The 16,190-nt window shown below is 47.7% G+C and overlaps 2 protein-coding genes across 2 annotated transcripts; one reads left to right on the top strand and one right to left on the bottom strand.

Moving 5' to 3' along the window:
- Nucleotides 1–2,936: 2,936 nt before the first annotated feature.
- Nucleotides 2,937–5,351, bottom strand: cebpa (CCAAT enhancer binding protein alpha). Its single transcript, XM_068306594.1, has one exon. The coding sequence runs from the start codon at nt 5,186–5,188 to the stop codon at nt 4,238–4,240; it is 951 nt and encodes a 316-aa protein (XP_068162695.1). The 5' UTR covers nt 5,189–5,351; the 3' UTR covers nt 2,937–4,237.
- Nucleotides 5,352–7,521: 2,170 nt separating this feature from the next.
- On the top strand, nt 7,522–11,133 carry cebpg (CCAAT enhancer binding protein gamma). The gene is made up of 2 exons (XM_068321211.1): nt 7,522–7,676; nt 8,924–11,133. Exon 2 carries the CDS (start codon nt 9,014–9,016, stop codon nt 9,536–9,538), a length of 525 nt encoding a protein of 174 aa, XP_068177312.1. The 5' UTR covers nt 7,522–7,676; nt 8,924–9,013; the 3' UTR covers nt 9,539–11,133.
- Nucleotides 11,134–16,190: the final 5,057 nt, after the last annotated feature.

Here is a 16,190-nt window from a genome sequence, read left to right as displayed (position 1 = left end):
ATCCAGACAGGATTTCTCTTCCCATGAGCCTCTGGTGGAGGTGACCTGGTGGGCGTGGCTTCCCGGTCTGGCCGATGACCTCCGTGACGACGGCGTCTGGAGGAGATGCAGATGTTGGCGTGTTTACAGAAGCGTTCGGAGCATCTGAAGAGCAGCCGTAAACAGGACGCGGCTGAAGTGCGTCCGCCGTTTGGCGGCGGCGTGCCGACAGGAAGCGTCCGTTACGAGGATTTTATTGTTTAAAGACGTCTCGCCGTTTGTCGAAGACGCAAAGACGAACGTCTTGACGGGTCTGTCAAACAACGGAGGAGCTACAATAACACTGAAAACATTTGTCTAAAAAGTTAGCTTGTGTAGCTACGCGCACTTCCTGTTTGCGTCGTCAAGTGCTTTTGATTGGTTGGTTTTAAAACTGAGCTCAGGTCTACAAGCCACGCCTCTTTTTGGACCTCCAGTGGGTCCAAAAAGGGGCGGGGACATCTGCTCTGGTTCCTCTTAAAGGTTCGTTTGAAAACAGAAGTCTGTCAGAACCATCCAAGCTGTCGTTCAGTTCATCACCGCCGTTGATCTCCCACAATGCCTTGCTCACTGCTATCTAACAAAGACATCAAAACAGACTTTAATTAAGCCTCGTAAATCATGCCGGCGAGGAAAACGCTCCAACCTGAGCTGTCAGAGCGACGACCCAACACGAACAGAATTCTGCTGAATCGCACGGGCGTGTCGAGGCGGCGACGAGCGCCGGGCGCCGCCCCCGGGGGCCCACGTGCCGACGGCACCGCGTCGATCGATCTCTTCTTTACAAACATTAAAAAACGGGATGCAGGATGAGACGTTTTCTCTTTCAAAGTGTTTCCTTCTGTTAATCTGGATCTGTTGATCCAGATTCCATGAAATCCCAGTTCAGGTTCGATGTGATGACATCATCATCAGTGATGACATCATCAGTACGGCGGAGGTAGAAATCTCTTTTCTTGCTTTTCCGTCTTGTTGACATTAAAATTCATCCAATCTATGCTGCTGCTAGCGATGCTAATCTGGATGCTAACAGACGGACACTTCCTGTTGAGGGCGGAGCAACAGGACCTCCGACAATGACCTCATCAGCTCCAGGAAAGCAGACAGCAGCTGTAATGGTCACGTGTTTCACTTCATCCAATCAGATTCCAGATCTCCATCAGCAGCTTCTGAGGATGCTGATGGTTCTGGACCAGAACCACCTACAGGTTCTGGACCAGGAACTACTACAGGTTCTGGACCAGAAACCACTACAGGTTCTGGACCAGGAATCGCCTACAGGTTCTGGACGAGGAACCACCTACGGGTTCTGGACCAGGAACCACCTACAGGTTCTGGACCAGGAACCACTACAGGTTCTGGACCAAGAACCACCTACGGGTTTTGGACCAGGAACCACCTCCAGGTTCTGGACAGGACACCACCTACAGGTTCTGGACCAGGAACCACTACAGGTTCTGGACCAAGAACCACCTACAGGTTCTGGACAGGACACCACCTACAGGTTCTGGACCAGGAACCACCTGCAGGTTCTGGAACAGGAACCACCTCCAGGTTGTGGACCAAAACTACCCACAGGTTCTAAACCAGGAACCACCTACAGGTTCTGGACCAGACACCGCCTACAGGTTCTAATTTGGGTGAACTGCTCCTTTAACGCTGGTTCTAACAGAACTTCTCCAAACCCAGCCCTGGTCCTGCGGACCTGAAGCAGCTGACGGTTCCCTCGAGCGGCGTTTAGGGAACAGAACCTCGGGACCGGCGTCAGCGAGAGGAAACGTTCTCCAGACGCAGGAGAACATGTGGTTATTTTCAGATTCTCTCTGTTTGCCGTCTCAAAGTGCTTTTGTGTGGCTGCCATGTCGCGTGTGTGTGTGTGTGTGTGTGTGTGTGTGTGTGTGTGTGTGTGTGTGTGTGTGTGTGTGTGTGTGTGTGTGTGTGTGTGTGTGTGTGTGTGTGTGTGTGTAGGGAGTGTGTCCGCGGCCCGTTCCGTCTATCGGCTCTGTTTGGCCTCCGGTTAATGATTAACGCCTCCTTTCACGGCGAACCGAGTCGCCTGAGCAGCGCTTTACTCTGAAAGGACAGCCAGTGTTTGTCCTCCCCCAGGGGACGCGACGCCTTCAGGTCACATGGGCTCCGCTCTGGACTTTCACTCCGGACTGCGGTCGACTGGTCAGACCCGGTTTGGCTTGAAAACGTCTTTGCTGTAGTTGTGTGCGAGTTGAAATCCCAGTTTACACTTAAACTGCCTCAGGTTTGAGGTTCAGCAGAGTCACCGGCCGCCGTCGCCAGCCTCCCGACTCCACTGGGAGCTCATTGGTGGAACTTGTGAGGGTCATCACCCTCCATCTTCATCATGACCCCCCGATTTGACCTTTGAACTGAAGGTTAAAGGTCAAATCAGATCTGGGATCAAATCGACTCGGTTTTGTTCTTAATGGTGTGGAGAAATATTTGAAGTTGTGAAAAAGAAGTTAAGTTTGATCCGTTTGATGACAAATCTGATCGATAAACGGATCAATAATACATCAATGACACAGGATTTAATGAAATGTGGTGACTCAGCTGATTTCAGTCTGACTCAGATTTTAGTTTCTACAGTAAAAACACAATGATGATGATGATGATGATGATGTGTATCTGATATTAATGTGGGATTATTTTACATTTTCACATCTTCATCTCTGTCAGCGTAATCTAATTTTATCTAATCTAATCTGTGACCTTTTCTCTCCTGACTGAACCTTTATTGTTTTTTTTCCTTCTATTTCTTGACTTTATTTCACAATTACATCATAGAAGTGAAATAAATGTGTGTCGTGTCTGGTGTGAGCGCCCCCTGTTGGCTGGAGGATTACAGCTAATCTGACTCAATCTAAACGTTTGATAGAGGGAAAAGACAACAACAGGACAGCATCTGATAAAACAAGCTCTTTATTATAATAACTCAGATTTTTTGGCATTTCATATATATAATTATTTATATATATATTTTATATATAGGCTTATTTTACAATTGAGTTTGTAAAAAAAAAAAACACACAAAAAATACATGAAATGCTTCCTTTCTCCTCGGCGACAGAATCTTTAGAATGAACAGAGGTCGAAGGTCATCTCAAAGGATCATAAGGCACAGTGTGTGTGTGTGTGTGTGTGTGTGTGTGTGTGTGTGTGTGTGTGTGTGTGTGTGTGTGTGTGTGTGAGATGATTAACAGTGGAAAAGAGGAAGCGACATGTTGCATAGGAACCCTTTTCACATTTTCTTTACGTTGTTTTCTCTCCGTATCGGCGACACATAAATAATAAGGAGCGCTCTGATCCTACCAGTAACCAACCAGTAACCAACCAGTAACCAACCAGTAACCAATCAGTAACCAACCAGTAACCAATCAGTTCCATTTGACGACTATTAGTGCACATGAAGATAAAAACCTCCAAATCTGCAGTTTGAGAAGCGTTTCCACGCGGCAGGTGGTGATGTCATCGGGCAGGTGATGATGTCATCGGGCAGGTACCTTAGTTTGGACCCTGTGAGGTCACCAATGTTGGACCGATCCTATTCCGCCGCTGCAGGAACCAAAACCACTCGACTCTTTGCACAAGTTTGGGATTAAAATTCGGAGCCAAACACGAAACTTTGGGTCACGAACGTCGGTTTCAATCCCAGAAAGTGTCAATTCGGACGTGCAGATCGGGTTCTGGAGGCGATTTATTTCCTCGGCTCCTCTTTGAGTTTTTAATAATCGAGTTCCCCCCCCAGTTTTTGTACCGTGGGACATTATCTGTACCAGAAAAGTCGCTCCGGAGAGGCGAATGGAGGCGTATAAAACAATAAAATAATGAACACATGCACGTTTTGGGAACGTCCCAGCGTAGCTGCACTGAAATAAGGCACCGAAACACGAGTCCTGCAGCTTCAGGGAGTCAAGGCACCACAACACGAGTCTCTACAGATCAAGATCAGCCAATCACAGCCGAGCTTCTGCTCCCAGGAACCTGTTTCAGGACTTTTTTCTTATTATTTGTCTGGAATGTCCTCGAAGGAGAAACTTTTATTTTACAACGAAAGTTCAGTTTTTAGTTTTTTTAGCTTGGGGGTTGTTGTTTTTTTGTATTTTTAAAATTTTTTTGAACATCTCAGCTGCCTCCTCAACTCCAATCCGAATAAATCCAGCAGTGCACCAACCAGGTTGGGGGTGTTGGGGGTGTTGGGGTCTCCTCAGCTGCCCATAGGCTTGAAGGATCCGTCGGGCAGCTGCCTGAAGATGCCCCTCAGGGTGTCCAGCTCCCGGGTCAGGTGCTCCACCCGCCGCCTCAGCCTCTCGTTGTCCGTGGTGAGCTCCACCACCTTCTGCTGCGTCTCCATGTTGCGCATCTTCGCCTTGTCTCTACTTTTACGCACCGCCACGTTGTTGCGCTCCCGCCTCAGGCGGTACTCCGGGCTGCTCTTGTCCACGTTCTTCTTGTGTTTCCCGCCTCCCCCTTGCAGCTTCAACCCACCTTGTTGCTGCTGTTGGTTCTGCTGGGGGTGGTGGTGATGGTGGTGGTGGTGGTGGAGGTGGGGGTGCTGCTGATGATGCGGGCTGGGCACCGGGGTCGGCGGTGGAGTCGGGTGTCCCGGTTGGAGATGCATGGTGGTTTGCGCGCAGTGCGCAATCTGGTACTGGAGGTGCGGCTGCTGCTGCTGCTGCTGCTGCTGGGAATGCTGGGAGTACTGCTGGGAATGCGGGTGGTGGTGGTGGAGGTGGGGGTGGTGGTAGTTGGGGGGCATCCCCCCGCTCACGTCCGCCTCATCCCGCGGCTCCTGCTTGATGGCCACCGGCCGGAGGCGCGCCGGGTTGTGCTCGTAAAGCGGCTCCAGCTTGGAGTCCGGGTAGTTGGGCATGTAGAGCTGCTGCTGCTGCTGCTGCTGCCCCCCCGCCGTCGCCTCGTACTCCCCACCGCCGCTCATGAGCTTCAGCTTCTCCTGCCGGGAGCTGTGGTGGAACAGGTCGGCCAGGAAGTCGTCGTTGAACGCCGACGGGTCGATGTAGGCGCTCAGGTCGATGGAGGTCTCGTTGTCTCCGATGTCTCCCCCGAGATCCGCGGGGTCCCTGAAGGTCTGGGGGCCGTGCGTCACGCTGCTCACCGGGGGCCGGGGCGCCACCTCGTACAGGTTAGACAGCTCCATGGAGAACCTAAACCCGGGTAAGCATGGCGAGGAGCTCCGGGAATCCAGTTTGGAGGAGAGTTGTTTTATTTTTTTTGGGGGGGGGAGAGGGAGGGGGTCTTGCAGACGCGCCCGCGGAACGCCTTGAGGTCGGAGGGTCTCTGAGAGGCGGGCGGTGCGATTCCTGCTGCTCAGTGTAAGCAGAGAGCTGTCAAACCGCGCTTATATAGCAGGAGGGCGTGGGCGTGGACGCGCACAGCGCACACACACACACACACACACACACACACACACACACACACACACACACACACACACACACACACACACACACACACACACACACACACACAAACCTGGATTTCTTTTTAGTAGAAACGCTCGTTGGATCCAAACCAGAACATGACGTGAACTCCCTCCAGGATCCCTGAAACTTTTTTTTTTTCACAAACTTTTATTGAACACTTTTGTTGTTTTTTTAAAAAACAAACAGCAGTGAAACTGAGCGCGAGCCAATCAAACAGTTCGATCCAAACACGATTTTAAATTTTAAAAAGAACCTTCACTTCTTAATAAACGGTACCCCAGTTTGGATCGATGCGACAGTAAAAGTCAGTCCAGACGACTTTTACGCGCAGCCTGCAGGAAAAAAACTGGAAATGTTTTCTGGGAAATCAAGTAGAAATAATTAGAAATATAAAAAAAATAAGAAGAAATAAAACAGAAGTAAGATAGTGTTTTGAGTTATTTCTTGTCTATTTCATTTAATAATTAGTAAATATCCTAAACATGCATGTGTCATGTTAACAGCTAATCATATATTTCATACTTTAATCTCTAATATAATCTAATCTAATCTGGAGCCTAAAATGAGTCGTGCTCCTGCTTCCAGATCTCCAGGTCCAGAGCGGGGCTCCCCGCGGGGGTAATCAGGGTAAGAAGGTTCATGTTGGGGCTCAGGTTAGACCGGAGGGCGGCCTGGAGCGCCCTCTAGCGGCCGCTAACGTCCTAACAGCCACCAGACAGCTTATTACGATTATTAATAATTCTGATTTACGGTTTAATTCTGTTTACATTTATATTTAATATATAATATTAAATATTTATTTATTATATTAATATATATTAATTCAATATATATTCTTATATTCTAAGTAAAGTATTGATTTTAAAAGTTACATTTTTTTGTTTGTTTGGATTTTTGTGTGTGTGTTGAACTTTAAATTATATCTCCTCCGAAATTCTCAAGAGTCCTTGAATATGTTCTAGTTTGTTCAGCAGGTGATTGAGGAAGTTCCAGGTGATGATGAGGTTCTAACGTTGAAAATATTGAAGGGATTCAAGAAGTTTCCAGAATATTTGATGATCCTTGTGTGGATCTGTGAAAAAGTTCAAAGGTCCTTGGGGAAAAAAAGTAACCCCAAGGAAGTGGGGTGAGTTTGCTTCTCAGTAAAACACTAACTGTAACCCAATCATCATCATCATCATCATTGTCATCATCCTGCTTTTCACATTCTCGAAGGTTGTCTTCCTGTTTTCTGACGATTTATCTTCAAACAGGACGATTTTTAAAAAATACTAATAAAAATAATAATAACTTTATAATTGCATTTCTTTTCAGAAGGAGAAAATAAAAACAATTCAATCCTGAATTATTTTGTGGTTCCACTTTCATGAAACATTCACTGGATCTTCTGCTGTTTGCAAGAACTTGGAAAAGGTTTACGGCTATCAGTAAACACCCTTATTCATCAGTAAATGTTTTAATTTATAAATTATTAGTAATATACCAATCCAATCCACTTTATTTCTGTAGCACAATTTAAATAAACACAAGGTTTCCAAAGTAATGCAAAGTCAATAAATAAAATGCACGCACCATAAAACAGTAAACACAAAGCAATAAAATAAAACATCAAATAAAAATCCAATAAAATAGGTTAAAAACGGAAATAAAATCAGATAAAACAATGAATTTTGTGATGTTGGATTTGTCGTTGAGGTGGTAACAAAGCTTTGGGTTTCAGGATTATTACATGATATTACACTGAATGAATTAGTAACTTGGTAAAAGTCACCGTATTATTATTTATAGCAGTCACAGGATAAATTTAACTGCTATAATTAAAGGAGTCGGGCTGAATAAATGTCGCCATTCAGAGATGAAGTCATGCGAGCGTGAAGTCAGCCTCATATTACATAAACAAAACCCTGACAGCTCCTCCCGCTCCTATTGGTCCATTGACACGTCGATCATACCAGGAATTGCATCACTCTGCCGTATACGCACGTATGATTGGTCAAACCTTTGCTTTGTCCCGCCTACTGCTTCTGGGATTGGTTCAGTCTCGTCGACGCCGTACATGGCAAAAAGAGATTTCGCAATCGCGTCCTCTCCATGTTCTAAACAAAAACAGTCACCGCGCCGACGGACGGAGTTAAAGTCCAACTTTGTGCCGGAACTTGTGCGACTTTGACGGATGGTTGTCCCCGCAGCTGCCCCGTGAAGGTAAGCCGGGTTTGGAACTCTTTCTGGGGGGGCGTAAAGCAGCGGCGAAGGCGAGCGGTGGTAGTTTGTTAGCACCACGGCTAGCTAGCAAGCTAGCAGGTCCGACGGGGAACCGAACTAAAGTCGGGATGTGGGCTCGTTTCACGTCGAAATGGATTCGGTTCGAGTCCCCGGTGGGGTTTATAAATCAGAATATTAATATAAGATAATTAATTTAGTGTTTTCTGTTTCGGCGGATCGTTAAACTTGTTAAAAGTGGTCGGAAATTGAACGCAGTCGAACCGTAACCGGGGCTGTGACGGCTCGGTTCGCCCGTGTTTGGGTTTAGATCGTGTTTTTAATCCGGATCGAACAGTTAAGTCGTGTTTAAACTGGGATTCGATCTTAGCCCCGCATGACTCCGGAGTTCCCCCTCCGTCGGTGCGGACGGAGAACCGATGATGATGCAACAGCAGGCAACAAGCGGAGCCGGAGAGAGTTTTCACCCGGAGCGTTTTTCCCTGCGCACAGCTGACTGGCTGCATAGCAACGCGCCGACCAATCAGAGCAGCCATTCTAATTGAGCGTGCAGAATAATTACTGGACTAATTGGTGATGACGTCATAGGCGGTGAGGGGGCGGGGACGCTTCTGACTGATGGATTGGGGTCAGTGGAGTCTGCACTGAAAAAATAAAACAAAACTGATTTACTAATTCAATCAGAATATGGTTTTAATAAAATTTTTAATTTGTTTTTTAATCAGAAGAATTATAAAAGTGATTTAAAAAATATTTAAAAAAATGATTATAATAATTAGCTACTGTTCTATCTGGAACTATCAATACAAGCTTCATTAAATTTAATACGCGGATAAAGCGTGTTATACAAATGTTCTTCTTTATGATTTAAAATTCCACAAAAATTTAAATTTTTATTGGTATCTGTGGAAACAGCGGTGACAGAAAGTTGGTCGTTTTGTGCAGGACGTATATCTCTTCAACTCTAGATGCTGGCCTCGCAAATGTACAAAAAAAATTTACCAAGAAATTTAGAAAAATAAAATAAATGAAATAATTAAAAACTGACGTTATTTCCTTTTTATTTGTGATTTGATACTGACTGATGTTTTGTTTTGTAAAATTAGCGTATTTTCCACATTTGACACTTGCCTCGGTCACATGACTACCTTCTTCCCGCTAGAACATGTCCTTAGACCTGGATTGATGATGTTCTACCTGTGCTAACCTAACCTGTCTTCCTGTTCCAGACCCTGTCGAGGTGAAGAACCTGCAGACCCTCCCTCCCATCTGCACACCTGAGGAGACTCAGACCCCACCGCCTGCAGCAGCAGATCCAAATGAGCCGGCCGTCGCAGCGGAAACTAACGACACTCGACCACAACGGCGTGAGCGTCATCCAGAGTCAGGCCCACGCCTCCTCTTCCTCCTCCACTTCCTCATCCACCTCCTCCTCTCTCCCGCCGGCCATCGCCGAACTCCAGCAGGTCCCCCAGCTCGTCCCAGCCAACCAATCGGTCGGAGGCGGGAAGGCCGCACCTCCCAGCAAGATGAAGAAACCCCAAGCGGATAAGGACAGCGACGAGTACCGCCAGCGGCGCGAGCGCAACAACCTGGCGGTGAAGAAGAGCCGCATGCGCAGCAAGCAGAAGGCGATGGACACGCAGCAGCGCGTCAACGAGCTGAAGGAGGAGAACGAGCGGCTGGAGGCCAAGATCAAGCTGCTGAGCAAGGAGCTGAGCGTGCTCAAGGACCTCTTCCTGGAACACGCCCACAACCTGGCTGACAATGTGCAGCCGCCCGCCGGCGTGGATGGCTCCAGCCCCGCCCCCAACGGCAACAACCCCGCATCCAATGGGCAGTGAGGCGGGACCGAAGCGCCGCCATTTCACCTCCATCGTCTTTCTGTTATCCCCCCGCCCTCGTCGTATTTAACCCTTTCCCTAAAAACTGAGACGACGTCCAATCGGACGTCAGCGGGAACCAGAACACACACTTCCTGTGCTTCCAGGGATGACCTGGACGCCTCCTTTTTAATCCCCTCTTTCTTCTGTCCGTCTGAATTTTTTTTACGATTGGACGTTTCTGGTCCAAACTCTTTCTTCTTCTGGTTTTTTAAAAAAACTCCTTCCGAAAAGAAGAAACGGGATTTTCGCTGAAACGCGAAGAAACGTCCGGACGACCAGACCAGACCAGTCGCGCTCGGGTTTCCGTCGCTCCTCTTGAGGCTCGATTCACGCCGGAGTCGCCCGTCTACGTCTCTCCTGCTCAACACTAAACGCGTCTGCAAGCTAGCGGCCGCCGTTAGCGGCCAACGTTAGCTTCCGTGCGGCTAGCGCGGCGTCACTTCGCAGACAGATGAACTCTATTGCAAAAGACTCCGAGTCGAGCTTCACGACATCATCATTAATAGTTGGTTGGATAGAACTGGGTTTGCTTAAGCATCTTGGCGAACATGAGGTTAGCATTTTTACTAGCGTTAGCCGTCACTCCCATTGTCGAATCCCTCTGAAATTCCGTCAGGTCGTCAGAGTAGAACCGATTCCTCCCAAAACTGCTGGTACAACTTTGTTTTTGTTTTGTTTTTTAAATTTCCACATTCATCATGAATTACCCAGAATTCCATGTTGTGTTTTCGTGTCTGAAGCGAAGCTGCTGAGCAGACGTCAGAGCCGATTCGGCCACAAGTATGAACCGAAGACCCGAGTCGTGTTTCAAAAGTCATTAAAAACAGATTAATCTGTCAGCCTCTGGCCCCGCCCACCCCCTCACCACCACCGCACCCCCCCCAGTCCAGACAGGTGTGTTTACGTAGAGTTATGTTTGCGGTGCTGGGCGGACCCAGACACCCTCACGCGCCCCAGACACCCCAAGCGAGCTGCAGCTTGAACCAAATGGAGCCTCGCCCGGGTGTGGGGGTAGGGGTGGGCGTGGGGGCGTGGCCATGGCGTGCTGCTGTTGTTGTCAGACTGAACAATTTTTGCAGGCGTGGGCTGTTTTTCCCCCCGGATTCGTCTGTCAGGAGCTGGAATGTTGTTGCCTGTCTGCCGCTCAACCGACGTTCCCACAACGCCCCTCCCTCGACCCCCCCAACACACACACACACACATCGGACGCCAATCCGTCATGTCAGACGATGGGAAAAAACATTTACGATAATTGTTTTTGGCGAGGATTACCCCCAAAATCTGCAGACGAAGAATCGGGACGATAGAGGGAACCTCATGGGAACGTTTGTCTTTTTTCTATTTTTTCTACACTTTGATTCCGACACCTTCGCATGTTTCTAGAGACCCGTTTGCATGGGGGGAGTGGATGTGGGGGGCGATGAATGCGTCGGGACGTTCTGTCGTGAATGTTGCTGGGCAGCATTTATCTGTCGTCACGCAGCTTTTTTTAATATGTCAGAAGAATCTGGGCTAACGTGCGTTGTAAATTAAAAATTGAGTATAAAAGTGAATCCATGTGTTCCAAACGTGTTTTCTGTTAACGTCACTGCACAAAACAATATAATGCTTTTTCTTTTTGACTGTATTTCACAACATTATCAGTTTGGGAAAAAAAAGAAATGCTTTAAACTGTCAGGAGTTTGTGTTTGGATTCTGGCAGGAAGCTGAACGTTTCTGTCAGGAGGAATTTTGGGGTGAAACGTGTGAACGTTTCCATCCGAAGCGACGACGGAAACAAACGAGAACGAGTCCGACCTCCTTAACGTCACGTCAGCGAGAACAAAAGATGGATTATAAGTGGAAAACCGTAGCTCCTCCCACCTGACGACCCAGTCGTGACATCATATTTCAAAAAGCAGACCCCAGATCGGATTCATGTTGGATTCACAGTCATGTGACCTGGAATCCGATTTGAAAACAGCGATGGAAACTGATTCAGGAGTGTACTTGAACACGCGTCGGTTGCTATGTCTTTAAACGCGACGTAGCGTTAGCTGACAATGCTAGATTTTGAGAGCTAGCAGCGGAGGAAGAGGAGGAGAGCTGGTTGTCATGGTAACTGCCTTGAATTGGATGAAGCAGAGGCCGCCAGCCTGAAACGTTTTTTTTTGTCATGTGACCCATAACTGAACCTGGATGTTTTAACAGTGGACCGGCGCCGTGTTCTGCCCCCGATACCTCCAAATCAGCAGGGGGCGCTAGTCAGAAACCAGCGGATCCATAATTTCAGAAACAGGATCCACAATCCGGTTTCTGGAACTGGAGCGGGTTCCAGAACTGGAGTGATGTTTGCTCCATGTTGATTGGTTCTTCCGTCAGCTGGCTTACGTAAAGCATCTGGATCCAGATGCGGGGTCGTCTTTGGGGCCCCTGGGGGTCCTGGTGGAGGTCGGCGCTCCACTGGGTTCTCGTTGGCGTTCCGTCGAGCCTCGACGGCGTCGGGTTGAGCAACAACAACAGAACAAACAGAGACGTCTCCCCCCCCTCCTCCCTTCCCCTCCCTTCCCCCGCCGGCAGCAGCCAATCAGAGCGCGTGTTGACTCAGATAAGGCCGTCTGATTGATCGGCGCTTATCAAACAGAGCGAGCTGAATGTTCAGCTGACGATGAAGACTGATTGGCGTGATGACATCATCGCCTCCTGAGGTCCGTGAACTCAGCGGGACGCGGCGAGCGTGTCAGAGTGTCTCCGCCTGACACCACGTGGAACCGGTCCACCCCCCCACACCTTCCTCCTCCTCCTCCTCCTCCCATTGTTCCCATAATTCCCGGCAGAGGCTAAAAATAAACCAGCCGAGTCACGGTGAGTGTTTCGTTTGGACGGCGACGGCAGGTGAAACTGAAAGCCAGAGCTTCAGGGTCAGCCGGGCAGGAGGGGTTCCTCTGGGGTTCCCCTCCATGCTGCCCCCCCCCCTCCATGCCCTCCCGCACAACTCAAAATGAGCCGAAACAACTAAACTAGGAGCTAAAAGAGGCTAAAAGTTTATTTCTCGGTCATCAAATCACAACAAGTTATTTTAAGGTCCTGAGCCGGTGGAACCGGACGAGTCCAACAACACTGAGAGGAACCGCCCAAACAGGAAGTAGGGGGCGGAGTTTGTAACCATAGTGACGATTCGTGAAATTAGAAATAAGGTCGTCACAGTGGAATGGACTAAGATTCCTCAGGAAGTTATTTCCTGTTTTATTTTGAAAGGTCTCACATTCTTTGCTTCAGACTTCCTGTTCCTGTGTCAGCTTTGATGTCATATCCTCACCTGTGTCCTGTTAGCCCCTCCCCCCTCATGTCTCCTGCTCTCCAGGGTTCCAGACCTCCTGCACGGAACTCCTGATCCGCTCCTTATTTGGTAATGTCCTCTTTTTGTTTACCTGTTTTCTGGCTCCTGATTGGACGTGTTTGTTGACAGTTTCACCAAGTCAGTCGCAGTTTAAAGCAGAAGGTTTCTGTCAGGAGGTCTACCCCATGTTCCTCACTCATGTTCCCCATGACCCTCATGTTCCTCATGTTCATGGTTTTCATGTTCCTCAAGTTTCTCATGTTCTTCATGCTCCTCATGTTCTTTATGTTTCTCATGCTCCTCATGTTCTTTATGTTTCTCATGTCCCTCATCTTCATGTTTTTCACGTTCCTCAATGTTCTTCATTTTTCTTTGTTTCTCATGTTCTTCATGTTCATGTTTTTCATGTCTCATGTTCTTTATGTTTTTCATGTTCCTCATTATCTTAGTTTCTCATGTTACTCATGTTCTTCATGTTGTGTTCCTCAAGCTTGTCATGTTCTTTATTTTCCTCATGTTCTTTGTTTCTCATGTCCCTCATGTTCCTCATTTTCTTTGTTTCTCATGTCCCTCATGTTCGTCATGTTCTTTATGTTCATGTTTTTCATGTTCATGTCTCATGTTCTTTATATTTTTCATTTCCCTCATGTTCTTCATGTTTTTAATGTTCATGTCACATGTTCGTCATGTTTTTCATGTTCCTCAAGCTCCTCATGACCCTCATGTTCTTCACGTTCCTCATGTTCCTCGTATTCTTGATGTTTTTCATGTTCCTCATGCCCCCCGTGTCCCTCATGTTCCTCATGTTCTTCATGTTCCTCATGTTCCTCGTATTCTTGATGTTTTTCATGTTCCTCATGCCCCTCATGTTCCTCATGTTCCTCATGTTCCCTCTCTTCCGTTGAGTTCTTCAGCTGGTGATAGAGGTTCTGAACTTCCACTGACGTAAAGGACCTGAACACTGTTTAACTGGTTTCTGGTGAATCTCGGCTCGTTCCTCGTGGATCCATTGGAGTCCAGCCGGTGAATCGTGTTGAGACGAAATGAGATGTTTGTCTCAGACGCTGTATTGATCTCTATCAACTGTTTATCAGATCGTATCGATAAAGCTTGAATAGAATGTTTGTTCTTGGGACTGTTGCTGCTGTCCGCTAGCTGCTAGCGGTTAGCTGTAGCCGTCTGGCTGTTTTCTATGTTTGTCAGTAGTTTCACATGTTGGTATTTATGAGCGTGTTTTGCCTCCGCGAGCAGCTTGTTGTGTTTAGCGTTGTGTGTCGTGTGGGTCGGCGTTGACAAGCGTGTGTTTGTGGACGCTAATGCAGAGCGGCAGCCGCGGCGCTACGCTGAGCCCTCCCCCTCTTCCCACGATGCTTTGCTCCCTCGCCTCCGTTCCAGATGGGAAGACATGAACAAGTTTGATACTTCAAACATAAAAATGAGCGATGGACTCTTCCTCCGTCGCCAAGAAGCATTTGTTTAAAATCCACCTCCTGCGAGAATCTGGCGCGGCGTTCCCAGAGGAACATCTGGAAAACGTGTCCGACATTTGTTTCCTCTTTCCCTCCTTTTCTGCATCTTAAAGCTGCCGAAAACATGAAGGACATGGAAACTACCTCAAAAACACATTGTGTGCTGGGGAGGGAGGAACTGCTCCCAGATCTGCCCCTGGAGGGGGGCTCATAGAAACAGCTTCATCATCATCATCATCATCATCATCATCATCATCATCATCGTCGTCATCATGATGGAAATTAATATTAACTTTATAGAACCAGGTCTACCTGAACCAGGTCTACATGAACCAGGTCTACATGAACCAGATCTACATGAACCAGGTCTACATGAACCAGATCTACATGAACCAGGTCTACCTGAACCAGATCTGCCTGAACCAGGTCTACATGAACCAGGTTCTACATGAACTAGGTCTACCTGAACCAGGTAGATCTACATGAACCAGATCTACATGAACCAGGTCTACCTGAACCAGGTAGATCTACATGAACCAGATCTACAGAACATGAACCAGAGCAACCTGAACCAGATCTATATGAACCAGGTCTACCTGAACCAGATATACCTGAACTAGGTCTACCTGAACCAGGTCTACATGAACCAGGTCTACATGAACCAGATCTACATGAACCAGGTCTACCTGAACCAGATATACCTGAACCAGGTCTACATGAACCTGATTTACATGAACCAGATCTACCTGAACCAGGTCTACCTGAACCAGATCTACCTGAACCAGGTCTACATGAACCAGATCTACCTGAACCAGGTCTACCTGAACCAAATCTACCTGAACCAGGTCTACATGAACCAGATCTACCTGAACCAGGTCTACCTGAACCAGATCTACACAATAGAGTACTTTCACAGGTAGCATGTAGCTTAGCTTTAGAGGGAATCCTATGTAGTCAGTCAGTCATCTTCAGATCACCACCGCTGTATCCGCCGCAGCGGGTCATGGGGGGCCGGAGCCTATCTCAGCGGCATAGGGCGAGAGGCAGGGGACACTCCGGGCACGACGCCAGTGCGGAGCCACACACAAAGACATACAACCATGCACGCATGGTTGTATGTCCTAAGGGCAATTAGGACCGGCCAATCAACCTGAAGCACATGCTTTTGGAGGTGGGAGGAAGCCGGAGAACCCGGAGAGAACCCACGCAGACACGGGGAGAACATGCAAACTCCACACAGAGCGGGACTCGAACCCGGGTCCGCCGTGTTGTGAGGCGACAGCGCTAACCACTAACCGCTAACCACTGCGCCCTGAATGCGATTTAATCCACTTTATTCTGTTACATGAAGTAAACACAAGGTTTCTATGGTGCAGTATAGTCGATATCTACCTGAACCAGATCTACATGGACCAGATGTAGATCTGGTTCATGTAAACGCACCATAAAACAATGAAACACAATGCAGTAAAATAAAACATCAAATAAAAAAATCCAATAAAAAAAAGTTAAAAACGGAAATAAAAAGATAAAATAATTAAAATACATATAAAATAACATAAGTGAAGAGAAGGAAGAGGAGGAGGGAGGATTTATTGTGGGTCAGAGTCGGAGATGTCGTCAGAGAGATGGTCACCACTACCACTACCTTCACTAGTCTTTGCTTTATCATCCATGATAAAGAGCCGGACGCTCTGAGATGCTAACAGACACAACAACAAACAACGAGGGGAAGACGAGTGTTGAGCTGCTTGAACACAGTGGTGCTGCCCCCATGGGAGTTGTGGCAGAAAGGAGAACTGCAGGATGATAGTCGGATATG

The sequence above is a fragment of the Antennarius striatus genome, chromosome 1, assembly GCF_040054535.1.
Source record: "Antennarius striatus isolate MH-2024 chromosome 1, ASM4005453v1, whole genome shotgun sequence".
In the NCBI taxonomy this organism is placed as follows: domain Eukaryota; kingdom Metazoa; phylum Chordata; class Actinopteri; order Lophiiformes; family Antennariidae; genus Antennarius; species Antennarius striatus.
The sequence above is the reverse complement of the archived record's forward strand: the minus strand, read 5'-3'. Positions and strand labels throughout refer to the sequence as shown.